The following is a 27,872-nucleotide window of genomic DNA, read 5'->3' as shown; positions in this document are numbered from 1 at the left end:
GTCAGGGTGCCAGGAATCAGACTGAGATGAGAAGTGCAAAAATAATCACACCTTTATTAATAGCAAAAAATTATAAAAAATCCACAAGTCAAATAACAAGCCAGGAGTCAAAACCAGAGCTGGAGTCAGACGAGCCGAGTCAGGAGCCAAAGCGAATAGTCAAATGAGCCGGAATCAGGAACAAGGAAAACAGCAGAGCCAGGAACAAGCCAGGGATCAGTAACCAGGAAGGACATCAGGCAGCCAGGTAATACACAGGAACTCACACAAACAGGTCTGAGACAACGCAAAGGCAAAGCATACTGAACAGAGGCCCTTTAAATAATAAGTGATGACATCACAATTCTGAGACTGCATCCTGTCTCACATGGATGATGCACACTAGTCTGGCCATAAAAGGAAGTGCAGGAAATGAGCAGCATCCCCCACAATGCACCATAGTCAGGAAGAGAGGTGAGTAAAATGGCTGCCAGCAGCACATGGCAAACACAACAGGGAAAAAGCCCTGACACCCTGGAACATAAAAAATTTGTGTTCCAACAAGAACTTAACCACCCAGATTAGGAAGTCCTTCATCTCACAAGAAAGGTTCATATACAAGTCTAGGAAGTATTGAATGGCAGTTAAACCATGTTGGTGTGGAATAGAAGAGTACAGGGAAACCACATCTACTGTAAGGAAACTGTACTCCTCTCTCCATTCAATACTTTCCATGACCTGTATAGTCTGAGTGGTGTCCCTAACATAGCTAGGCAATTTGGGTACAAGTGGCTGTAAGTAGGAATCAATCCATTTGGACAGTGGTTCCAAAAGGGATCCAATACTAGCCACTATTGGTCTACCTTTTACATTGATGATACTCTAGTGCACCTTAGGAAGGTGGGAGACGATGGGAGTGACTGGATTGGTAACCAACATCTGTTCAGCCAACTGTGAATCAATCAATTCATCCTCCACCGCCTCATCCAAAAGGTGCCCAAGCTCTCTTGAAAACCTAGCAGTGGGGTTGCAGGGCAGCATGATATAGGTCTCAACATCATTTAGTTGGCGAAATGCCTCATCAACTCGTCTTGTCCATAACTACCACACTACCTCCCTTGTCAGACTGTTTAATCTCAATTTGGTCATTCTCACGTAAACTAGATAATGCTTGTTTCTCTCTGATTGTGAAGTTGTGGACATCTACTCTTGGGACCATAGATAATTGTGTTAGATCTTCTACAACTCGCTGATGGAAAACCTCTAGTGCTTTACCTCTGGCTTGGAGGGGATAGAATGTGGATTTGGATCTCAGGACAGGGTTAGTAGTCTGTTGGTGAGGGTCATCAATTGTGTGTCCATCACCCTGCAGACTCTCAAGAGAAACCAAGGTGCAGATATCTTCAAAGGTCAATGAACTATGTACCACAGGACTCAAGGGAGTAAGGCTACTAGGCCTCTGTTCTATTACATTCTCACCTGAAAAAAAATCTGCAGAGAGTTAAATCTCTGACTAGTTTGTTTACGTCTAAAATGGTCTGAAATAAGTCAAATGTTCGAGATGGAACAAAACTTAAATCATAATTAAGAACCTTGCGTTCTATATCAGTCAAAGCATATGAAGGAATATTGATGACCATGTCTAATGATATTTCTTCTGTTTTGTGTTGTGGTTCTGTGGCCTTAGTGTGTACCTTGGTTGCCTCTGGCTCTCTATATAGAGGCCTATATTTGCTTGATTCTGGGCTCCCCCTCCCTAAAATTGTCTCTCGGCCTCTTGAAAAACCTGAGTATTAGTCTGTGCAGGCCATTGACTAGGGTGATCATGATTATATATGCCATTACTAATATTAGTTTCTGAATAAGTGTCTGATCTTATTATTTTAGGTTTTGCCCCTAGGGATGAAAAACCTTTCAAAATACTTTTGTTACCACCACCTGATGTATATGTTGTTTTCTCTATTAATGGAGTATCCATATCAGATTTTTTATACCATATGGTTATAAAAATAAAAATAAAAAAACTAAGCCTTTATGGCTAAATAAAAATGTGTTAAGAGAAATTAGGAAAAAACGTAGGGCATTTAAATTATTAAAAGAAAATAGTACAGACTCAGCATACAATATTTATAAGGAATGTAACAAAGCATGCAAAAAAGCAATCAAATTAGCCAAAATTGAAAATGAAAAATTAATTGCCAAGGATTCTAAGTCTAACCCTAAAAGGTTCTTTAAGTACATAAATAGCAAAAAATCTAAGAAGGATAATATAGGTACATTAAAATGTGTGGAGGGTAGCATGATAAATAATGACAGGGAGAAGGCTGAGGTACTAAACCAGTTTTTTTCTTCAGTATACACAAGAGAGGAACCATTGAATGATACTTTGGAACAGAATAAAACATGCCAGTCCATACCACTAACTGGGTTTTGTTTAGAAGATATCAGGAAAAAACTAAAAAATATTAAGGTAAATAAAACTCCAGGCCCAGATGGAATACACCCAAGGGTGTTAAGTGAACTTAGCAATGTTATAGACAAACCTTTACTCTTAATTTTTCAAGACTCATTATCCTCAGGCATGGTACCCCAGGATTGGCGTAAAGCTGATGTGGTGCCACTCTTCAAAAAGGGAAGCAGGGATGATCCAGGAAGCTATAGACCAGTTAGTCTGACATCAATAGTGGGGAAGATATTTGAAGGGATTATAAGGGATTATATTGATGAGCATATTTGTGTAAACAAGATTATGAGTTCTAATCAGCATGGCTTTAGGAGAAATAGATCATGTCAAACTAATCTAATTAGATTCTACGAGGAAGTAAGTAAAAATATAGATAAAGGGGAATCAGTTGATGTGATATACTTAGATTTTGCAAAGGCATTTGATACAGTGCCACATGAGAGATTAATGCACAAAATTAAGGGACTGGGAATAGCTGAAAATGTTAGCTCATGGATAAATAACTGGATAAAAGATAGGGAGCAACGAGTAGTAGTAAATGGATCATACTCAGATTGGACAAAGGTAATCAGTGGCGTCCCCCAGGGATCAGTACTGGGCCCTGTTCTTTTTAATATTTTTATAAATGACTTGGAGCAAGGATTAAATAGCGACATCTCTATTTTTGCAGATGATACTAAGTTAAGTAAGGTCATTAGGTCAGAGCAGGACGAACTCTCTTTACAAAGGGATTTGCTAAAATTAGAACTATGGGCAAGTGAATGGAAAATGAGATTTAATACAGAAAAATGTAAGGTTCTACATTTTGGAAGTAAAAATAAGCAGGCTACGTATTTTTTAAATGGGACAAGACTTAGCCAAACACAGGAGGAAAGGGATTTGGGAGTAGTAATAGATAACAAGCTAAAGATGAGTGCACAATGCAGGGCAGCGGCTTCAAAGGCTAATAAGATACTAGCATGTATTAAAAGAGGCATTGATTCAAGGGAGGAAAGCATAATTCTGTCATTATATAAAGCCCTGGTAAGACCTCGCCTTGAGTTTGGAGTGCAGTTCTGGGGACCGATTGCTAAAAAAGATATTGCAGAACTAGAAAAAGTTCAGAGAAGGGCCACAAAGCTAATAAGGGGATTGGAGAAATTAACCTATGAGGAGAGGCTAGCCAAACTGGGTCTGTTCTCTTTAGAAAAAAGGCGCTTGAGAGGTGACATGATTACTTTATATAAATATATTCAAGGCCCATATACAGAGATGGCAGAAGCTCTTTTTATTCCAAGAAAAATGTTTCTGACAAGAGGTCATAATTTAAGGTTGGAGGAAAGGAGATTTAATCTCCTGCAACGGAAACGTTTTTTCACTGTAAGAGCAATAAAATTGTGGAACTCATTACCAAAGGAGGTAGTGAATGCCAATACCATAGATTCATTTAAAAATAGTCTGGATAAATTTCTGTATATAAACAAAATTCATGGATATGATTGCTAGTATTAAATGGGTCACATTTTAATGGGGTTATTTAAGCTTAACTGGAGCTTTTTGTAAGTATTTTAGATTTGTATAGGTTGAACTCGATGGACTTCAGTCTTTTTTCAACCTTATCTACTATGTTACTATGTAGATTGTAAAGTAGCAATTTTTATCTTAACTTCATTTAACAAAAAATCCTTATACTCTATGAGGAGAGAGATCAATGTTAGTGAACAGTCAGTCAATGCCTGGTTCCAACGTGACATAAACTATTCATCTTTGATGTCATACGTGGGGAATTTGTTCAGTCTTAAGCCTCTAGGGATCATCTTTAAATTGAGATACTTCGTTAGAATCCACTTATCCCATTTGAGTTTTTTGTTCCTTTAATTTTAGGTTTTCAAAATCTTGAAATAGATCCCCTAGTTTAATCCTTGGGGAATCATGGCAAAAGACATCCTCCAAGTCCAACATATCCAGGTTATCCTCATCAATTTCAGAAAACATAAGGGTATCTATCTCCTGTGCCCCCTCCATAGGGATATTAGCTAATGAATTAATAATAATAAACACTTAAACAAAATATAGTGTGTTGGGTGTCTCTAGTAATGTACTGGAACAAACTGTTCTCTGGCAGCGTACAGCCTATAGTTTGAAAGTCACAATCCACAATAGCAGGGTGATGAAGGAATAAAAAGGATGAACAATAAAGTAGTGGATATGTAATTGCTAGTGCTGTGGAGTGGTGATGGCTAGTTTTGTGGGTGAGACTAAGGTAGTAATTATTGGACAGGTTGTTACTAAACTCTGCCACCCCAAGATATACAGAAGTAACTCCAAAATTCAATCCGTATCATGTGTGTGAATCACACATAGAGCAGGAAAGTACTGGGAGATAAACCGGTGTTTTTAAGTTTGCCTCAGGTGTAGAAAATTTAGGTCTATGAGTACGGTGTTTTGACACCGAAACCGGTCAGACTATCTTTTTTGGTTGGCCAATGGATTATTTTTACTATCTCCTGTGTGCTTTTAACTTTATACTCTAATAAAGTTTGCTTTTTAACTTTTGCTATATCAAGGCTTTTTGGGCTTCTTTTTTGCATTATTTTAAGTGGACTTCAGGGATCCGCTCCATTTTTTAAAACCTTGATGTGTCTACTAGCGTATCTCTAATTTACAGCCGTGTTTGTGCTAAGCCGGGCAACTAAGTGACGTCAGCTTCTGATACTGTTTTGCTGTTTGGACCTGATTGGAGAGGCCCTAGACATGTGATCAGATCACGCAGGATAGAGGACACAAGAAGGAAGTGCGGCAAGTTGTTTCCCGGCCACTCGTTCCGGCAATATCTATCCTGAATCTGGACTACAGGGCTTCCGATTTTCTTTACGAGAGTTGGTGAGTGAAGTTCCCTTGATATTTCACCTTGTTTTGGGTTCCGGGATTGGGGACTGACACGCCGATACCAGAGAGCGGGCGGTCAGTTTAAAGCCACCGGTTTATCTCCCAGTATTTTCCTGCTCTATGTGTGATTCACACACACGATACGGATTGAATTTTGGAGTTACTTCTGTATATCTTGGGGTGGCAGAGTTTAGTAACAACCTGTCCAATAATTACTACCTTAGTCTCACCCACGAAACTAGCCATCACCACTCCACAGCACTTTATAACTGACGTGACTTCAAACAGTAACCGGCAATTACATATCCACTACTTTATTGTTCATCTGTTTTATTCTAACTTTAATTAGTGTTGGCAATGTCAGGGGGCGGCGGATTAGGGGTGAATAACTTTTATTAGTGTCAGCTATGTCGGGGAGTGGCAGATTAGGGGTGTTTAGGAGTTTATGTTAGGGTGTTAGGTTTAAACATAATTTTCTTTTCCCCATAGACATCTATGGGGTTGCATTACGGTGATTTGCCATTCCGCAATCACAGGCGTTAGTTTTTTTCTAACACTCTCTCCCCATTGATGACTTGGGGGAAAGCGTGCACGAGCACGTAAAAGTCAGGCCTTGGGTTTTGTGTGGTATGGAGCTTAACGCACCATAATGCACAGCACAAAGAGGTTTTTCAGTAACTTGTAATGGCAGCGCTATGGAAAGTGCGGGACCGCTCATTATATTGTGTTCTTTACGCGCAAAACTCGTAATCTAGTTGAATATCAGTTAATACCTGGTTTTCATATGCAAAATTGGTATTTCAGACAATGCACAAGTGCAACTCTCAGCTGACACAAGCACAATGAGCACGACACAAGCACAATGAGCATGACACAAGCACAATGAGCACGACACAAGCACAATGAGCATGACACAAGCACAATGAGCATGACACAAGCACAATGAGAACGACACAAGCACAATGAGCATGACACAAGCACAATGAGCATGACAGAAGCACAATGAGCATGACAGAAGCACAATGAGCATGCTGTTACCGCATCCCATTGAAAGTAAACAGTGTGCTATTTACGTACCAAGTGCATTAAAATACTTTGGTTAAACTTTTCTCTATGGTTAAAATGCATTTTAGCCAGCAACTTTTAATAACCAATTATGGCCCAGATTACACGTGGAGCACAAAAATATTAGTGCTGTTTGAGCACTAACACCGTACGATAAGACAAAAGTTATGGTTTTAGAGAAAATGGGTAAAGTGGGTTTTAATTTGGCATTTTAAAAGCTCAAGTGAAAACCAGTGCAAAACTTGTTTTCTTATGGATTGAATTTGTCAGTAGCCTTTTATACATCAGAGTAATATCAGGGATTTTGGTAAACCGTTAACTCTTCTTAATTTCTTATGTATGTAACCTGCAGCTGTTAGAACAATGTGAGCAAGCCTAAAAATCAGCAGAGACCGTTAGTTATTTGTTAACATCTTGGCCTCCATTACATATGCAGCGTCGCCCGCAAAATCCTCCGCCGCCAGTTTTTACCCGATTTTGGTATTACATATACGGCGTAGCATACAAGTTACGCGTGTATATTTCACCCTTCGGACGTATTTTTATTACCCATAGACTAACATAGAACAGACACGCAATTTGGTATCCAATATACAGCGTAAGGACTTACACACGCAGAATTCAGAGAATCTACTCCATTTTTATCTCACCACAAATTGCTGGCGTAGTAACCCTTGCATTGACTAAAAAAGCAACGTAACTCCCTGAAGGCCTAACAAACGCATGCGTAATCACATACATATCAGCCGCAAATCTCAAACAGTTAAACCTCTTCTAAGCATTTATTATTCCTGCCCCTGCAAGTGTGTCAAACCAATCACAAACAGCACAGCCTCTCACCTGCAGCCTTAAAACACCTGGCAATGCACACCCTCATTAGCCACCATGTTTCCCCTGCTTTACCTACAATATGTAGAGAGACAGCATCATGGGGCACAAGGGCAGCTGGAAGCCCTACAAGCCCCTGTTGGTCAGGATATACCTGCTGGTGCTATAGTTGCTGCTGAGGTCCCTGGTCATGGTGCTGTAGCCGTCCCTGCTCCTGCTGCTGCTGTCCCTGCTCCTCCTGCTGCTGTCCCTGTTCCTGGTGCTGCTGTCCCTGTTCCTGGTGCTGCCCCTGCTGCTGTTGTTGCTGCAGCTGGTCATAGGCCTGCAGGGCCTATAAGACATCGGAATCAGCAGAGGGGAAGAGCAAGGGCACCAAGGATACACAGGGTTAGGGTCATCCTGTTTGGAATGACAGAAGATGAGGTCAGGTAAAAGTATCGCTTGACTTCTGCAAGCCTCATTGACCTATATGAGGTCTTGAAGGATGATATTGACCCTCAAGCGAATAGGAACCAAGCTCTGACTGGTATGCAGAAGTTGTTGTGTGTTGTACACTTCCTGGCATCTGGCTCATTCCAGTCAACAGAGGGCCTTGTGTCTGGCCTAGCGCAGTCCACCTTCTCCAGGCTCCTAGGGGAGGTTTTGACTGCTCTAGAAGATAACCAGACACAGCGATACATTCATTTCCCCCGTACCCCCCAGGAATGGAACAGTCTTAAACAAGGCTTCTATCGACTGGGGGGTATTCCCAATGTCATGGGGGCAATTGATTGCACACATGTACGTATCGTGGCCCCACATGAGGAGCTTCCTCTATATTAACAGGAAAGGGTTTTACTCCTTGAATTGCCAGATGGTCTGCGATACCACTCTGAAATTCACACATGTGTATGCAGGCTTTCCAGGGAGTGCCCATGATTCCTACATCCTGCGCCAGACCTCCTTATTCCAGCTTTTTGAATCTGGAACACTCTCGGGAGGTTGGCTGCTTGGTGAGTATGCACCATCATTCTTTCTGTATATTTCTACTAAAGGGACACTAAACACAAAATAATTATGTCATGTTTCACATAGAGAATACAATGTTAAACAACATTACAATTTACTTCTATTATCTCATTTGATTTATTCTTTAGATATCCTTTGTTTAAGAAATAGCAATGCACATAGATGAGCCAATCACATGAGGCATCTATGTGCAGCCACCAATCAGCAGCTAATGAGCATATATAATATGCTTGTCAGCAAATGATATCAATAGAATGGAGCAAATTACATAATAGAAATAAATTATAAAGTTGAATAAAATTGCAGGTTCTTTTTAACTCATGAAATAAGAAATGTGTGTTTCATGTCCCTTTAAAGGGACACTATACTATAAATAGTTTTTCACTTAAAAGGACATTTTCTTAAAATGGCATGTTCTATCTGAATCATGAAAATAGAATTTTGTCTAGACTAATCCTGGCATAAAAGTAGATTGCTTACAATGCACCAATTTATTTATTTTTGGAAAATATGTCTTTTAAATGAAATCCATGTTATGTCCCTTTAAGCACATGATGAACCTGTAGTAATCAGAATACATATGTTACATGACAGGTGACGCAGGGTACAGCTGCAGACCATGGCTGTTAACCCCCTTGGCACACCCCCTTACAGAGCCACAACTCAGGTACCAGGAGGCCCACATACATACCAGAAATGTTATAGAAAGGAGATTTGGCCTACTCAATACCAGATTCAGGTGTCTGGATTTGACAGGTGGAGCTTTACAGTATAACCCCAACAAAGTGTGTTCCATTGTCAATGCATGTTGTATTCTACATAACATTGCTGTGGACACACGTATATTGGGGGACATAGAACCAGACCAAGATCAGCAGCTGGTTCCTGTACCTGAGGATGTGGACAGGGGGACACTGAGGGGGAATGAAGTGAGGGACTTTGTCATCCGTGAATACTTCACCTGTAAGTTACTTGTTCATAAGTACAGTAAACTGTAACAATCACATGTATTATGATGTTTGACTGTACCTCACCAACCATTGCATGTGTATATATCATGTCTTGCAGAATTACATACTGCGGATTTCCACTGTATGTAAGTGAAACTATTACATCCCACCCCCTTCCCTTAACCACCCTAATTACTGAAAATGTCTCATTTGTTTAATTCATGTTTAGGTCACTATGATGTATTGACTATCATTAAGAATAATGAAAATGGATGTTTATACCTTATGTTCACACCTTCTGTAAATACATTATTATTTATATATACCCATGTGTCAATTTATATTGGATGTGAGAAACCTTGATTTACATCTTATAAGTGAATATTACTATATGTACCCTTCATACACAACTATGTGATGTGGTTTATAGAACATGAATATGTCATAAACATGATAATATTACCTTTTTTTTGCCATTTCCACACAGGTCTTATTATATGTTTTAACAATATTAGTGTACTAAAACACACCTCACATAGATGTGGATGACAATTATATGTTAAATAACAGAGGACAAGATTTATGGTGAACTATAAGAATATTTATTTCTTTTTTGGCTTCTTGGATGAGGGAGCTGAGGTGACTGTAGTGGATTGCCTTGTTCTCCTGGTTTGAGAGGATTCTGATGTTTCTGCTGGTGTGCTGGCCACAGATGATAGGCTGAAGGCAGTGTCCTGCTGGTGTGTAAAGTGCTCAACCAACACACCCAAGAGCTGATTTTGTTCTTGCCATCTATTGTCCGTCTGCATCTGCATATCAGACAGAATTTGCATAATCTGTGACTGGTTTTGAACACTTCCACTTAATGATGCTGCCATGTCCCTCTGCAGCTCTATGCTATGTTTGTGTAACCTCTCTTGGCTCCTGAAGAACCTCTCTTGGCTCCTGAAGAACCTCTCTTGGCCTCTTTGTCTGCTCTCGGAGCTTGTTATGAGCCTCCTCTGGAGTGCAATGTATTCCTCACCCAAGGGAGAATACAATGCATCCACAGGCTCTTGAGCAGCAGGGCTTCTAGGTGCTTGAGGTGCAGGTTCAGCTGCATCTGCTGGTTCTGGTGGGACAGGTTCAGCTGCATCTGCTGGTTCTGTTGGGACAGGTTCAGCTGCATCTGCTTTTTCTGGTGGGACAGGTTCAGCTGCATCTGCTGGTGCTTGAGTACTTTCAGCTATATTTTCATCTGCAGATGGTGGAGCTCTCTCAAGTGAAGAGGATGGTGGAGCTCTCCCAAGTGATGAGGATGGTGGAGCTCTCAGGGTGGATTGATAGTCCCACTGATGACCAGTGTGTGACCACTCAGCCTGTCCAGTTGGCACTTCTTGTGACATAGTCTGTGGGTAAAAGCCATGACTGCCCTGAGATTGTGTTGGGGGGGGGGGGTTAAATACATGGACCCTTTGTGGCTGTCTTGGCTCCCCCTCAAAGCCAAAAGAAGAATATTCCTCTGGCCAGGAATCTTGCCAGGGGTCATATGGCAATGTTGGTGGCATCACTCCTGGGTCCTCAACTGAAGCCATCCAACACTGCTCATGCCTGGGAGCATACTGTTCATGTGGGTGCCTGAAGACTGGTGGTGGTGACTGCATGCCTGTGACTGATGGTGGTGGGGGTGGCGGCATGCCTGTGACTGGTGGTGGTGGTGGTGGTGGCGGCATGCCTGTTTGTATCCTCATGACAGGAGGTTATGTGGAGGAGTCAAATGATGAGAGGGATTAGTACAGTCATATATATGTCCATGTGGGCATACAATGTACATTGATACATGCTAGGGCCTATACTGATTCTCATGTCAAACTCTATAACATGCATGTGCACATTGTGATTTGTGCTATGAGGGATTTTAATATGTGCAGTATACAGGTATGTGTTTCATACAATAGTTATGTGTACATGTCTATGATGGAAAAAATGTGTTCTTTAAGTGACACTATGGTCACACAATTTACTTTAGCCTGATGTAGGCACAGAACCTGCTTTCTTGAGCTAAAAGTATTGTGATGGCTATAGTGTCCATTTACTGAAAACTCTACATGTGGCATGTGGCCTGTGTTACTCTGAGACATGTTAGTATTGCACTATTCCACCTCATATCATGAATTGCATTGTGTTAAGTAGCATTAATGTCAAATATAATTGTAGATGTTTTTGTTAGTAGGCCAAATACCATGCTCCTCATTGAGTACATGAATGTGTGATATTAAAGGATGTTATATCTCAAATACATATAATACTGGTGTGTAGAATGTTACTCATCAGCATGATGTGCTGTGGTTGCAGCCCCTGAGTCACGAGCCCCTGGAAGTCCACGGACTGCTGTAATACTCAGGGACCTGTGTATCATTTCCTGCCAGGTGTTATATTCTATGTCCAGGGATGGACCACTGCCTGTTCCCCTCTGGTGCATAGCTTCCTGCCCCATCTTTTCTTTCACCTGCCTCTTGCAGTCATTCCACCGCTTTTTAAGGCCCTCAACAGTCCTCCTCTGCGGGCCACACTGTTGACAGCATCCTCTACCACCAACCATGCTGTTTTTCGCCTTTTGGCACTGCCTTTGCCCTTCTCCTGCTCAAAGAGGGCACTGTAATTGTCCATGATGGCCTGGACTAGGGCAACATTTTCATCAAAGGAGAAGTTGGGACATCTCATCCTCCATGGACACCTGGCTTGCTCCCTGTGATGTCCCTGGTGTGGGTTCCTCCCTATCCTCTCCCTCCTCCCCCCTTCTGTCCCCATGTGCACCCTCTGTCGCTCTCCTAGATGTGCCTGGTCTCTGGGGCTCTCGGGCATCTCCCCTCCCATCATCCCTTCTAGCTCTCCCTCTCCCCACTCCACTTAGTGTCCCTTCTGTGAAAGCCAGGTACTTTGTGGTTTTGGTTTTTTGAGCATTGATGGCGAAATTTGATTGCCAATAGTTATATTTCGTCTTGCTACACAAAAGCAGCCGTCTTTGATGTCATCCTTAAGGAAATCATCTCCCAACAGAATTGGCAAATTTTTGCGCAGTATTTTACAAATTGAATAATACTGCGGACTATAGGTAGTCACAAAGGTAGGCTTTTTTCTAGCTTCCTTTGTTACTGTTTTTGTCTCAAGTAAAGAATTCCTGTCGAGATGTTTGACATCTTCGAGTGCTTTGTGCACCACTTTGATGTCGTAACCTCGCTCCAACAATCTCTGAGTTAGTTTTTCACTTTCTGCCAAAAAGCCATCATCCTCTGAGCAGTTACGCCGGATTCGCAAGAATTGTCCTTTAGCTATTCCATAGCTGGTATGCGGCGGATGATTGCTTTTGGCATGTAAGTAAGTATTGGATGAAATCGGTTTGACGTACAGTGAAGTGACTACTCTGTTTTCCCCTGGGACTCCAGTTAGAACTAAATCCAAAAAAGGAATTTCTTTTTTCTCAAAAGTATAAGTAAAATGTAATCCCATTTCATTATTGTTTAAATAATCAACAAACAATTTACTGTCTGGCTGTGTGCCAGCCCACACGATTAGGAGGTCATCAATGTACCTTTTATATCCAATAATGGATTTGAGGAATGGGTTTTGGTCACTGTAGATGTAACTGTGCTCCCAATAGCCCATGAAGATGTTGGCATAGGCGGGGGCAAATTTGGCCCCCATGGCCGTGCCTCTCTTCTGTAGGTAATGATCTCCCAAAAACTCAAAATAGTTGTGTGTCAATGAAAATTTCAGTACCTGGAGGATGTAATTCTTCAAGTTAACAGAGTAGTCACTAAAACTGTCGAGCATATAGCACGTAGCTATTAGACCTTGCTCATGTGGGATGGCCGAGTACAGCCCTACCACATCAACAGCCAACCAAGACATACGGTCATCCCATTGGCAGGTGCTTAATATGTTTAACAGGTGTTTGGTGTCTCTTAGAAACAACGGTAATTTATAGACCAGTGGTTGAAGTAATGATTCGAGCCAGTTGCCCAAATTCTCAAGGAGTGACCCTATTCCTGAAACTATGGGCCGTCCTTTCACCTCCTCCAAGGACTTGTGTACCTTGGGGAGGTGATGGAATATCGGCACCACTGGGTGTTTGGTGTTCAGGAAATCAAGGGTGTCATCATCGAGTAGGCCTTGGTGCCTACCATCATCTAGTAGATCTAATAATAAGGCTCCAAAAAGTCGTGTGGGGTCTCCTGGTAACTTTTCATAGACCTCTCGGTCCTGGAGTTGTCTGTGTGCCTCGGAAATATAATAATTTCGATCCAGCACAACAACAGACCCCCCCTTATCCGACTGTTTCACTATAATGTCTTCTCTCTTCCGCAATTTGTACAGAGCCAATCTTTGACTTCTTGTCAAGTTACTTGTCGTGGCTTTATGCTTCCGATCTAGTGCTACCAGATCTTCCTCCATACGTCGTTGAAACGACTCTAGGGCAATGCCCCTACATTGTGTAGGGTAAAAAATAGACTTGGGCTTGTAGCCCTTATGGGAGTCAATGATTGCCTCCTCAGTCAAACCCTCCCTTTCTAGTGTATAGAGGTTTAAAAAATCAGTAGCTTCTGTTATGTTGAAGTAATCATGTTGTGGTGTAGTGTCTGGAACTCTGGTGTCTATGTCCTCAATGGGATTGAGTTTATAGAACTTGTTGAGTGTAAGACTACGGATAAACCTGTTTAAATCTAACAGTGTGTTGAAGACATTAAATTTAGTGGATGGTACAAAATTAAGGCCTAAACTAAGTACTTCTTCCTCTGGTTTAGTTAATGGGACACTAGATAAATTAATCACATTTGATCTCTGTATCTGTTGCCCTGCTTGGCTCTCCTTAGTGGGTATTGTTCCCTCTTTTGGGCCTGTCTGAGAATTCCTCTTCCTCCTCCTTCCTCTTGGCCTATTGCCACCTGAAAAACCTGCTGATTTGCCTTAGAATCTGTTTTAGGGGTAACCTGTGCTTTTTTATATTTGTTACCTCTAGGTGGCTTTGGGGGTTCTAACTGACTATTACTGACCAGTGCACCCATTGGCTCATATATTTGAGTGGAAGGTGTAGTATCAGGCGGTGGTATATTAACATGGGTTAATTGGGGAGCAGGGGGGACCATATTGGTTATGGCCATAGGCGTCTGGTCTAGTACTCGGCCATCATCTTCTGAGGACTGTTCACTAGTCATGAAATTGACAAAGTCCTGCAGGTCGTCATCCTCATTTGATTCAGGATCAGTGTCAGAGAATGAAACCCGTTTCTGGGGCTTGTTTTCTCCTTTTCCCTGGAGCATCTTTTTGTTTCCAGATTTTCTCTTTGGAAATTTTCTTGTTTTCCAGTTGTATACTTTGTGACCTTTATAGTCCTCCAAATCTCTGGAGTATTTCTTGAATTTAATGTTATCCATTTCCTTCTTTGCTTTGTCCACCGTGGATTGTAGGATTCCGTCAAGTTTCGGGTAGTCAGGATGGTTCATGAATGTGTTGAGATCCCTCTGTACTTCTTCTATATGTTCTCTTGCTTCCGCTAGTTTTTTCTCTTTGTGTTGTACAATGAGTGCCATCAGTCGGAGAGAGCATTCTGATAGAATTGTATTCCATTCTTGAATGAACTTATCGTCAGGAATCAGAAAGGTGGGGTATTTTCTCAAACGTAAGCCCCTAGGAACCATGGATAGGGACATATATTTCTCTAGTGAGCGTTTATCCCACCATAATTTGTATTTACTTAACACTTAATATATATATATAAAATCATTTAATTTCAGAACAATCTTACTTTACCTGAAGTCCAAAAAGAAAGGCCAGTACATAGGAAAGGACTTTAAGAGCAACTTTGATTGATTCAGAGAATTCCATTTGGTATACTATCAAACAGACTGGTATAAAAAATATAAAATACTTTGGGTTGAAACTTGCTTTCATTGCTTTCAAGTATTTTCCATTGTACCTTAAAAAGAAAAGATAAACATGAATGTTTCAGTTAGACAATATAAACAGACACTTTTAGCATATGTATGAATAAGGATGACACACTGTACAAGGAAAACATTTTGGGCCAGATTACAAGTGGAGCAGTATTTAACGCTCCCGCACTAAATCTGCTAGAACTAAGCTTTGTGGGTGCATTGGGTGGCGCTCGTATTAAAAGTAAAACGTTTTTTGCTTGCACGCTAACCCAATGTACGAAAAAACCTGAAGTTAGAAAATCACAAACGCGTTAACTTTTCCCCCCATAGAAGTCAATATAGCAAAAAATTATTATATATATAGGTATAGTTATTTAGAGATATATGTAAATAATGGACCCCCTTTTGCCTTCAGAACTGCCTTAATTCTTTGTGACATAGATTCAAAAAGGTGTTGGAAACATTCCTCAGAGATTTTGGTCCATATTGACATGAAAGCATAACGCAGTTCCTGCAGATTTGTCGGCTGCACATACATGATGCGAATCTCCCGTTTCACCACATCCAAAAGGTGCTCTGTTGGATTGAGATCTGGTGACTGTGGAGGCTATTGGAGTACAGTAAACTCATTGTCATGTTCAAGAAACCAGTTTGAGATGATTTGAGCTTTGTGACATGGTGCATTATCCTACTGGAAGTAGCCATCAGAAGATGGGTACACTCAGGGTCGGCTCTAAGGGGGGCATTGGGGGTAATGCCCCCCCAAATGGAATGCTGTGCCCCCCAGGGCAAAAGAAGTGTTTTTTTTTTTTTTTTTACATTTTAAAAGTGACGGAACGTCCAGGGTCCCAAATGTCGCATCAACCATTTGCAGCCACTGGACCCTGGAGATCCGTCACTGGAGGGCCCAGCTAATCTCTTTACTCTCCTCTATTTACAACCAGATAACAAATAAAGTTGCATTTCCCTGCTGGTGCTCTCACAGTTAACCTAGGGCTTGCAATGCCCCTCCTCCTGCTAGCCCACTTACTATAGAGCTGAAGTGAGATGATGACATCATCAGACCTCTGCAGGAAGTGCTGGGAGAAGCTAACAGTCAGTGAGAGGGAAGGCAGAAGTAATTTTGTGAAAACACAGCCGTATAACCAATGTGTGTGTGAGAGTAGTGTGTGTGTGTATATATATATATATATATGTATATATATATATATATATATATATATATATATATATATATATATACTGTGTGTATGTGTGTATATATATATATATATATATATGTGTGTGTGTGTGTGTGTGTGTGTCTATGTGTGTGTGTATATGTATATATATATATATATATATATATATATATATATATATATATATATATATATATATATATATATATATATAATTTGTGTGTATATACATACTGTATATACTGTGTGTGTGCTGGTAAATATCATTAATATTATCTGTACAAGTAATGTATTGCTTGGCACTCAAACTTATTGTCACATAAAAGCTTATTTGATCATTAGTAGGGTCATTGGTAGAGCTACACATGCAAACAGTGTCCACTGGTTGTGTCATATGTGGGAGACATTCCTGAGATATGACAAATGGAACCCCTGCACTGCCATACATCTGGTAAATGTAACTGCTGCGGCACTGCCAGACATCTTATAAATGTAACCCCTATACTCCTTGAGATATGACACATGTAACCGCTGCACTTCCAGAAATATAAACAAATCTAACTCCTGCACAGCCAGAGATCTGATAAATGTAACCCCTGGACTGCCACAGTAGGTCTGCTCTTATTTTGACTCTCATACATGCTTTTTAAATGCGTGCCCCCTCGTGAAAAAAAAATGCCCCCCCATTTCATTCGTTCTGGAGCCGACCCTGGGTACACTGTAGTCATAAAGGGATGGACATGGTCAGCAACAATACTCAGGTAGGCCGTGGGAGTTAAACGATGCTCAATTGGTACTAAGGGGCCCAAAGTGTGCCAAGAAAAAGTCCCCCACTCCATTACACCACCACCACCAGCCTGAACCGTTGATACAAGGCAGGATGGATCCATGCTTTCATGTTATTTATGCCAAATTCTGACACTACCATCTGAATGCCACAGCTGAAATCGAGACTCATAAGACCAGGCAATGTTTTTCAAATTTTCTATTGTCCAATTTCAGTGAGCCCATGCTCAGTTTTAACTTCAGCAAGTCGTCTTCACTACGTCTAGATGCCTAAATGCATTGAGTTGCTGCCATCTAATTGGCTGATTAGCAATTTATGTTACCAAGCAATTAAACAGGTATACCTAATAAAGTGGCCCGTGAGTGAACTTATCTGCAGAACTTTGGAATGTCAAATATTTACAGTAAATACACAGTATAACACTTTATTAAATATGAATATTGCATAAATATGCTTTTTCATGTTTTCATCTACAGTGGGGCAAAAAAGTATTTAGTCAGCCACCAATTGGGCAAGTTCTCCCACTTAAGAAGATGAGAGAGGCCTGTCATTTTCAGTCTTCCCAGCCTGGTGCAGGTCTACAATTTTGTTTCTGGTGTCCTTTGACAGTTCTTTGGTCTTCACCATAATGGAGTTTGGAGTGTGACTGTTTGAGGTTGTGGACAGGTGTCTTTTACACTGATAACAAGTTCAAACAGGTGCCATTAATACAGGTAATGAGTGGAGGACAGAGGAGCCTCTTAAAGAAGAAGACACAGGTCTGTGAGAGCCAGAAATCTTGCTTGTTTGTAGGTGACCAAATACTTATTTTCCACCATAATATGCAAATAAATTCTTTCCAAATCAGAATATGTGATTGTCTGGCTTTGTTTCCACATTTTGTCTCATAGTTGAGGTATACCTATGATGAAAATTACAGGCCTCTCTCATCTTCTTAAGTGGGAGAACTTGCACAATTGGTGGCTGACTAAATACTTTTTTGCCCCACTGTACTTGACTGCAAAGGGCTCTAATGCACACACACACACACACACACACACACACACACATATATATATATATATATATATATATATATATATATATATATATATATATATATATATATATATATATATATATATATATATATATATATGTATACATATGTATTTATGTGTTTATATGTGTATATACACATAAATACATCTGTACACACACACATATATATATATATATATATATATATACACACACACACACATACATACACATATTTAGACATGTATACTGTATGTATGTATCTCTATGTTAAAGGGACAGTCTAGTCAAAATTAAACTTTCTGATTCAGATAGGGCATGCAATTTTAAACAACTTTCCAATTTACTTTTATCATCAAATTTGCTTTGTTCTCTTGGTGTTATTTGCTGAAAGCCAAACCTAGGTATACTGAAGCTGATTTCTAAACTGTTAAAAAAAACTCCTCTTATCTCAGTGTATTTGGACAGTTTTTCACAGTTAGACAGTGCTAGTTTGTGTGTGCCATAAAGATAACATTGTGCTCACTCACATGGAGTCATTTAACAGTCAGCACTGATTAGTTAAAATGCATGTCTGTCAAAAGCATTGAGATAAGGGGGCAGTCTGCAGAGGCTTAGATACAAGGTAATCGTATAGGTAAAAAGTGTATTAATATAATCGTGTTGGTTATTCAAAACTGGGTTACAAAGGGATTGTCTATCTTTTTAAACAATAACAATTTTGAACTAAACTGTCCCTTTAATCACTTTGCCTGTCTTTTTTTTTTCTAACACTTGAGACAATTGAGACCTCATATCTTTTTTAAACATTTGTATTAGATAGTGTTATTATGAGTGTAACTGTGCTTTTAAATGTATTTTTTGTGTGTTTTGTGACAGTTTTTTGTTTCACGAAAACAGTTAACACGACCTCTACAGTCGCACTCTCGATCACATTAACCTCAATTGCGCTCAAGCTATTGCGTTCACTTTAAAATTCTAATATGAGCACTACATCCAATGAGCTCACACAGCCGTGATAAACCCGATAATGCTTGCTCGTAACTGTTAGTGCCCCTTTGTCTGTGAAACCAATAAAATAAAATTAGCTAATAATGGGCTAGATTACATGTGGCGCGAAAAAAGAGCTCTTCCATTTTTGCACCCATAAGTCCAAAGTTGCCTTTTAACGCTTGAGCGATAGTCTGGGAAAAAAGATGTGTTTTAAACAAAAAATTAACCCCAAATGGGCGGGGCCTCATGGACTCTCACCACTATGAAAGAAATACATTTATCAGGTAAGTTCTTACATAAATGATGTTTTCTTTCATGTAGAGTCCACAAGCTATTACGTATGGGATATAATACCCAAGATGTGGAGTCCATGAGTAACAAGAAAGGGATACAATAAAAACAGCTTTTTTTCGCTGAGAGATTAAATCCATAACCCAAAATAATGTATTTTATGACAAAAACTCAAAATATAGGCGCAATTATCAAACTGAGACAACTGTCTGAAGAACATTTCTACCAAAAGCTGCTTTTGACAAGGCAAAAACATCAAAATGGTAAAATTTTGTAAATGTATGCAGAGAAGACCAAATGGCTGTTTTTTAAATTTGATCAACTGAAGCCTCATTCTTGAAAGCCCAAGATGTGTCAACTGATCTAGTAGAATGAGCTTTGTTTCTCTGAGGGGGAGGCTGACCCGCCTCCAAATAAGCTTTGTGAATCAAAAGTTTCAATCAAAAGGCTAAAGAAATAACAGAGGCCTTCTGGCCTTTCTTAGGACCAGACAAATGAACAACTAGAAGTTTGTCTGAAATCCTTAGAAGCATGAACATAATTCAATGCTCTAACAACATCCAAAGAATGCAATGCTTTTTCAGTAGCATTTTTAAGATTAGGACACAAGAAGAAAACGATTATTTCCCTATTAATGTTGTGGGAGTTAACAACTTTAGTTAAAACTCGAAAGGTAGTTCACAAAACTACTTTATCCTGATAGAAATCAGATAAGGAGACTCACAAGTGAGAGCAGACAATTTTGAAACTCTTCCAGCAGAAGAGATAGCCAAAAGAAACAACAATTTCAAAGAAAGAAGTTTAATGTCCAGTTTACGCATAGGCTCAAAAGGAGGAGCCTGTAAGACTTTAATGCTAGGTTAAGACTTCAAGGTGGAAAAATAGGCCTAATAACAGGTTTAATCCAGATTAAAGCCTGAACAAAACAATGCACATAACAATGCACAACAGGAAGATTAGCAATTTTCCTATGAAATAATACAGAAAGGGCAGAAATTTGTCCTTTCAAAGAACTGGCAGATAAACCTTTATTAAAACCATTCTGAAGAAACTGAAAAAAACCTATGAATTCTGAAAGAATGCCAGGAATAATCATAGGAAATACACCACGAAATGTAAGTTTTACAAACTTTGTGATAGATCTTTCTAAAAACAGGCTTACAGGCCTGAATCATAGTGTTAATCACAGAGTCAGAAAATCCTTTATTACTGAGAACAAAGTGTTCAATTTGACATTAAGTTCAGAGACTTTAGATCTGGATGGGAAAAAAGGACCTTGATACAAAAGGTCTGGCCTTAGAGGAAGAGGCCACAGCAGGCAACTGAACATTCAGACCAGGTCCGCAACCAAATACTGGGGCTATCATGATTAAATGACTGATCCATATTTAATTTGGAAATCACTCTAGGAAGCAGGACCAGAGGGGTGGGGGGATAGGGTGGGGGATATAAGCAGGCTGGTAAAACCAAGGAACTTATAGAGCATCCAACACCTCTTCCTGAGGATCCCTGGACCTCGCAAGGTACCTGGGAAGTTGTTGTTCAAACAAGAGGTCATCAGATCTATTTCTGGTAGGCCCCATAGATTTACAATCAGATAAAACACATCTTGGTGGAGAGACCACTCTCCTAGATGTAGGGACCAGCGACTGAGGTAATCTGCCTCCCAGTTGTCTACATCTGGGATGTGAATCACAGTGATGAGGCAGGAATTGGATTCTGCCCAAGGAATAATTCTAAATACCTCTATTGTGGCTAGGGATTGACATAAATTACTGCCGTAATATTGTCTGAAAAAGTAGATAAGGCTTCCTTTTCAAAAGAGGCTAAGCCTGAAGGACCCTGATGAGAGCACAGAATTCCAAAATATTGATTGGTAACATCACCTCCCGAGGATTCCAAGAAAGACAGCTCCCCAACCTGAAATACTTGCATCTGTGGTGATCACAAACTAGGTAGGACGAGCAGAAAAGCCCCCTGAATAATAGATTGGTGATTTAGCCACCAAGTCAGAGATAGATGTGTGTTTGGATCTAAGAATATCTGTTTAGATGTCTGGGACATCTGAGACAGATTTGAGAAAAGCTTGATCTTTCAACAGATGTTTTGGAATATGGGTGAGAAAAAAACTTCCTTTAGGAGGTTGTATTCTGAATCTAATGCGATATCCCTGAGAAATAATGTTTTTAATCCAGGGATTTTGGATAGATTGGATAAATTGTAACCAAGCATTCTGAAAAAGGTTAAATCTGCCCTGATGAGAAAGTAAAAGCAGCTGCCGCATTAGCAATAGATATAGCTGGTCTAAGAATATAGCCATTATGTAAATATGCCTTTCTTTTTTTTTTTTTTTTTTTTTATAATTTTTTTATTTTTTTCAAACATAAAAAGACAAAAAAGAAAAAACTAAAACTTCAAAACAAAAACATCACCCATAATGTACTTATTCGTTATCACCTTACTTATTATCACTTTTCGTATGGTAGCGGAAAATATATATATTTTTTTTTATATATAAACAAAGTCCCTTTCTCTTTATTCTCCCTCCTTTCCCTCTACCTCTGAGGGAGGTGGAGAATCCCTTATTAATTTTTCCCAAATGACCTTAGCTTCTAATGGGATTTCATATTTATTAATACTTAAGTAAAAATATTCCTCATTTAGCAGATTTTCATTAACTTTTCTGACCCATTCTTCTTTTGTAGGGATTTCTATTGTCTTCCATTTACTTATAATTAGGTTCTTGGCGCTATTCAGCATTATTTGGTAGAGGTATCTTCTAGGTGTATTACTTTTAAAGTCAAGGTTATTTAGTATTGCTGTCAGGAACTTATTTAATTTCTTCTTGTCTTCCTCTTTATCCACTATCTGAAAACGTTTAGCCCAAAAAGGTTTAATCTTTGGGCAAAACCACATAATATGAGATAGTGTACCCCTATCCCCACATACTCTCCAACAGCTATCTTGAGTGTGTGGATACATTTTTTTAATTCTAGTAGGAGTAAGGTACCATCTAGTTAAGATTTTTAGATTTTGTTCCAGCATTCTAGCTGATATAGAGGATTTAGCTGTGCTATGAAAGATCTTTGTCCAAGTCTTAATATTAATATCCATATTTAGTTCTATTTGCCAGTTTTTAGTATATGGAGGGGGGAGATCTAAGTTATTTTGTAAGATACCATATGCTTTAGAAAGAGTATGTCTTATGTTCATCTTTAGGTTACAAAGAGTCTCTAATTTTGTTAAAGGCCTAATTATCTTATCCTTTTCCTTAAAAGTTACAAGATAATGATGGGCTTGAAAATACGTATACCACTCACTGATTCCCTCCATTCCCTTTGCCTGTAGATTATTCTGAGTCATTATTTTCCCTTTTTCTAATAAATCTATTATTCAATATTTATTTTCTTTTTTATCTCCTATAAACCGGCCCTCCTGAAATGCTTTATTCTCAACTAGTGATAGCAATGGGGATGGGATAGAGGAGATTCCCTCTTTCTTCCTTATCAATTTATCCCATATCTTAAAGTTTTCTTCCAATATACTAAATTTTTTTATATGTATTGATCTATCCTTAGGCTTTATCCAACATTGATTGCATATTTCCCTACTATCTATGAGAGCTGCTTCTATTACCACCCATAATTTCATATCCTTTTTGGTATGCCACTCTATTACCCTTTGCAGTATAGATGCTTGTCTATACATTCCTAAATTGGGTAGGCCCATACCCCCTGCTTGTCTTTTCCTATACATAGTGGTTATCCCAATTCTTGGGTGGATTTTAACCCATACATAGTTATTAATCATTTTTTGAAGCTCTACCATATAACTACATGGGAGATATATCGGGAGAGCTTGTAAAATATATAAAAATCTTGGTAGGACGTTCATCTGGATAATATTTATCCTCCCTATCCATGAAATCTTTTTGGGGTACCATGACAATAGTTCATTTGTAATAATTTTTTTGAAATTTCCGTAATTAAGGTCATATATTTTACTTAATGATTCTGACAAATATATGCCTAAATATTTAAGTGCCTGCGTCCTTTTAAAGGGTGACCCCCCAATTATAGTATCTTGTAGCTTTACATCGGTTCCCACACACATTATTTCTGATTTACTCACATTTGCCAAGAAATTTGACATTGATCCAAATTCCTTCAGTTCTTCTAGGAGGGCTGCCACTGATGTTTCCGGTTCGGTCAGGGACAGGAGGATGTCGTCCGCAAACAATGAGGTTTTATACTCCATATTTCCTATGGTAATCCCTTTAATATGTGAATTTTGTCTGATTCGAGCTGCTAAAATTTCTATAGTCAGTGTAAATAAAGTTGGCGATAATGGGCACCCTTGTCTTGTCCCATTTCGGATTCTAAATCTGTCAGAGGATCTCCCATTTATTTTTATCCTCGCTGATGGGTCTGAATATAGTGCCATTATTCTCTTAATAGTTATCTGATTAAAATCAAACAACCTTAACGTATTTTCTAGAAAAGACCATTTCACCCGGTCGAACACTTTTTCGACGTCCACCGAGATGCGCGCCGATGGAATTTTATTTATTCGAGCATATTCTAATAGATGTATGTTTTTAATAATGTTATCTCTCGCTTCCCTGTTTTGTACAAAACCTACTTGGTCCAGATGTATAATTCGTTCTAAAATATATTTTAACCGGTTGGCCATAATCTTAGCATACATTTTTAAATCCAAATTTAACAGGGAAATAGGTCTATAATTTTTCACATCCTCCTTATTCTTGTCTGTCTTAGGTATCATACTTATACTCGCTTCTTGCATTTCTATGGAAAATTTCTTTCCTTCATCTATTGACATATATAATTTCCATAAAAATGGAGATAAGATATCTTTAAAATTGTTATAATATAAGGCAGAGAGCCCATCTGGACCGGGGGCTTTCCCTTCTGTTAATCCTTCTATTGTTTCTTTTATTTCCTGGAGGCTTATTGGTTGTTCTAATTTTTTATTTTCTTCTTCTGTTACTTTAGTTAAACTAAGTTTATTTGTATAAATTCTCCAGTCTACATCCTTACTTCTTTGGGTGTCTAAATTGTATAAAGCTTGATAGAAGTTTACAAACTGTGTGTTAATCTCTTTTTGGTTCTTACATAATTTATTAGCCTCATTCTTTATTTTATAAATCCCATTACTTATTTCTTTTTTCTTAATAGCTCTAGCTAGTAATCTTCCATTTTTATCCCCTTCTGTATAAAATTTACGTTTTAGCCATATTGCTTTTCTTTTATTAATACTCGACCAGTACTCCTGTATGGATTTTCTTTCTTTCATTAATTCCTCTAAAATATTTTCATTTTCTGGGGATTGTTTATGATTTTTCTCCAAAACATATATTCTATTCATTATTTCCTGAAATTGCTTTTCTCTTATCTTTTTTTGAGTACTTCTAAGTTTAATTAATTCTCCGCGCATAACACATTTATGTGCATCCCAAAGAATTGATGCTGGGATATCCTCTATATTATTAAACTCGAAATATTCTGTCATTAATCTAGCAATGTTATCCCTATCTTCTTGTGTCTTTAATATAGTGTCATCTAATCTCCAATTATACTGTTTATCTTCCTGAGATCCCCATTTTAACTTCAAGCTTACCGGAGCATGATCTGACAATGTCATTGAAAAAATTCCTATTTCCACTATTTTAGATAGTCCCTTAAAATCCAAACAAAAATAATCTACTCTAGAATAAGCTGCATGAGGGTGGGAAAAAAAAGTGTAATCTCTTTGATCCGGATGAAATAATCTCCATACATCTAAAAGGTCTAGTTGGTCTAAACTTTTATTAACTTGTTTTATAATATATTTTGGCGTAGAATATTTTTTTTTTGAGTTATCTAGATATGGGTCCAATGTCACATTAAAGTCTTCCCCCATTACTGTAATTCCTTCTTGAAAATCTAAAATAAGATTAATAATTTTCTTAAAAAATATATTCTGTTTCGTATTCGGGGCGTATACATTAAAGATAGTCACCAATTCCCCCTGTAAATTCCCTTTTATTCCTATATATCTTCCCTCTTTATCTTTTATTTGGTCTTTTAATTGGAAATTCAGTTTTTTATGTACTAGAATGCAGACTCCATTCCTCCTATCCCCGCCCGAAGCCGAATAGCATACATTATATTTTTCATTAATAAACTTGGGTTCTTTATTTCTTCTAAAGTGAGTTTCTTGAAATAATAGAATATCCCCTTTCAACTTCTCCATCTCCCTCAGTGCCATGGATCTCTTCTGGGGAGTATTCAGCCCTTTGGCATTTATAGAGATAAATTGTATGTCAGTCATTTAAAGACTCCCCAGAAGAGTATCCATAAAAACTTTCCGCTTCTCTCTCTCAACTGAAACATTATGTATTTTATACCATGGGTGATTGTAATTCAACTCTAACAAAATCCTTCTAGTTTTAAGCTTAAACATTAATAAAAATAATAAAAAACAAAAAAACATAACAACCAAGTTTAAGATCAAGGGGTAGTCATTCCTCCCTGACGGAATTATTACTTTTTCTTTTATAGAGAGAGAGAAAAAACAAAAAAAAAATTAGATTAAATCTCATAAAAATTTTAGAACAAATCTTATCAAAAACACAAAAAAAAAAAAAAATTTTTTTTTTAGGAAGGTCTTGCCTTCTACATTTGGTGTATCTTGTGTTAAGAAGAAGGGTAACACAAAAAAAAAAAACAGGAGTATTACCCTCGTGAATTGTGCTCTTGTGTTCTGCTTAAAAACAGAAATAAGTATAGTGACTACAGTTAAGAAAAAAAAAAAAATTAAAGAAGGTCTTGCCTTCTAATCCAGGTGTATCTAGTGTTAGAAAAAAAAAAAAAAAAAATTTTTTTTAGGAAGGTCTTGCCTTCTACATTCAGTGTATCCTGTGTTAAAAAGAGGGGGTAACACAAAAAAAAAGTATTACCCTCGTGGTGTTGTGCTCTTGTGTTCTACCTAAAAAACAAAAATAAGGCCTAGATTTGGAGTTTGGCGGTAGATGGGCTGTTAACGCTCCGCTGGCTTTTTTCTGGCCGCACCATAAAATTAACTCTGGTATCGAGAGTTCAAAAAAATGCTGCGTTAGGCTCCAAAAAAGGAGCGTAGAGCATTTTTACCGCAAATGCAACTCTCGATACCAGAGTTGCTTACGGACGCGGCCAGCCTCAAAAACGTGCTCGTGCACGATTCTCCCATAGGAAACAATGGGGCTGTTTGAGCTGAAAAAAAACCTAACACCTGCAAAAAAGCAGCGTTCAGCTCCTAACGCAGCCCCATTGTTTCCTACGGGGAAACACTTCCTACGTCTGCACCTAACACTCTAACATGTACCCCGAGTCTAAACACCCCTAACCTTACACTTATTAACCCCTAATCTGCCTCCCCCGCTATCGCTGACCCCTGCATTATATTATTAACCCCTAATCTTCCGCTCCCTAAACCGCCGCAATTTACATTATCCCTATGTACCCCTAATCTGCTGCCCTAACATCGCCGACCCCTATATTATATTTATTAACCCCTAACCTGCCCCCCACAACGTCGCCACCAGCTACCTACAATAATTAACCCCTAATCTTCCGACCGCAAAGCGCCGCCACCTACGTTATCCTTATGTACCCCTAATCTGCTGCCCCTAACACCGCCGACCCCTATATTATATTTATTAACCCCTAACCTGCCCCCCACAACGTCGCCGACACCTGCCTACACTTATTAACCCCTAATCTGCCGAGCGGACCTGAGCGCTACTATAATAAAGTTATTAACCCCTAATCTGCCTCACTAACCCTATAATAAATAGTATTAACCCCTAATCTGCCCTCCCTAACATCGCCGACACCTAACTTCAATTATTAACCCCTAATCTGACGACCGGAGCTCACCGCTATTCTAATAAATGTATTAACCCCTAAAGCTAAGTCTAACCCTAACACTAACACCCCCCTAAGTTAAATATAATTTTAATCTAACGAAATTAATTAACTCTTATTAAATAAATTATTCCTATTTAAAGCTAAATACTTACCTGTAAAAAAAAATCCTAATATAACTACAATATAAATTATAATTACATTGTAGCTATTTTAGGATTAATATTTATTTTACAGGCAACTTGGTAATTATTTTAACCAGATACAATAGCTATTAAATAGTTAATAACTATTTAATAGTTACCTAGTTAAAATAATAACAAAATTACCTGTAAAATAAATCCTAACCTAAGTTATAATTAAACCTAACACTACCCTATCAATAAATTAATTAAATAAACTACCTACAATTACCTACAATAAAACCTAACACTACACTATCAATAAATAAATTAAATACAATTCCTACAAATAACTACAATTACATAAACTAACTAAAATACAAAAATAAAAAAGAACTAAGTTACAAAAAATAAAAAAATATTTACAAACATAAGAAAAATATTACAACAATTTTAAACTAATTACACCTACTCTAAGCCCCCTAATAAAATAA

At 38.6% G+C, this 27,872-nt stretch overlaps 1 protein-coding gene across 1 annotated transcript in view; it reads right to left on the bottom strand.

The window, feature by feature from the left end:
• The window catches only part of STING1 (stimulator of interferon response cGAMP interactor 1), a 166,279-nt gene that overhangs the window by 101,133 nt on the left and 37,274 nt on the right, over positions 1–27,872 (bottom strand). The window contains exon 3 of the mRNA XM_053718542.1: positions 14,953–15,118. Within this exon, the coding sequence (XP_053574517.1) occupies positions 14,953–15,118 (166 nt within the window). The remainder of the gene's footprint in view (positions 1–14,952; positions 15,119–27,872) is intronic.

This window comes from Bombina bombina, chromosome 6 (assembly GCF_027579735.1).
Source record: "Bombina bombina isolate aBomBom1 chromosome 6, aBomBom1.pri, whole genome shotgun sequence".
NCBI lineage: Eukaryota > Metazoa > Chordata > Amphibia > Anura > Bombinatoridae > Bombina > Bombina bombina.
Note: the sequence above shows the minus strand (reverse complement) of the source record. Positions and strands in the feature narration are given on the sequence as shown.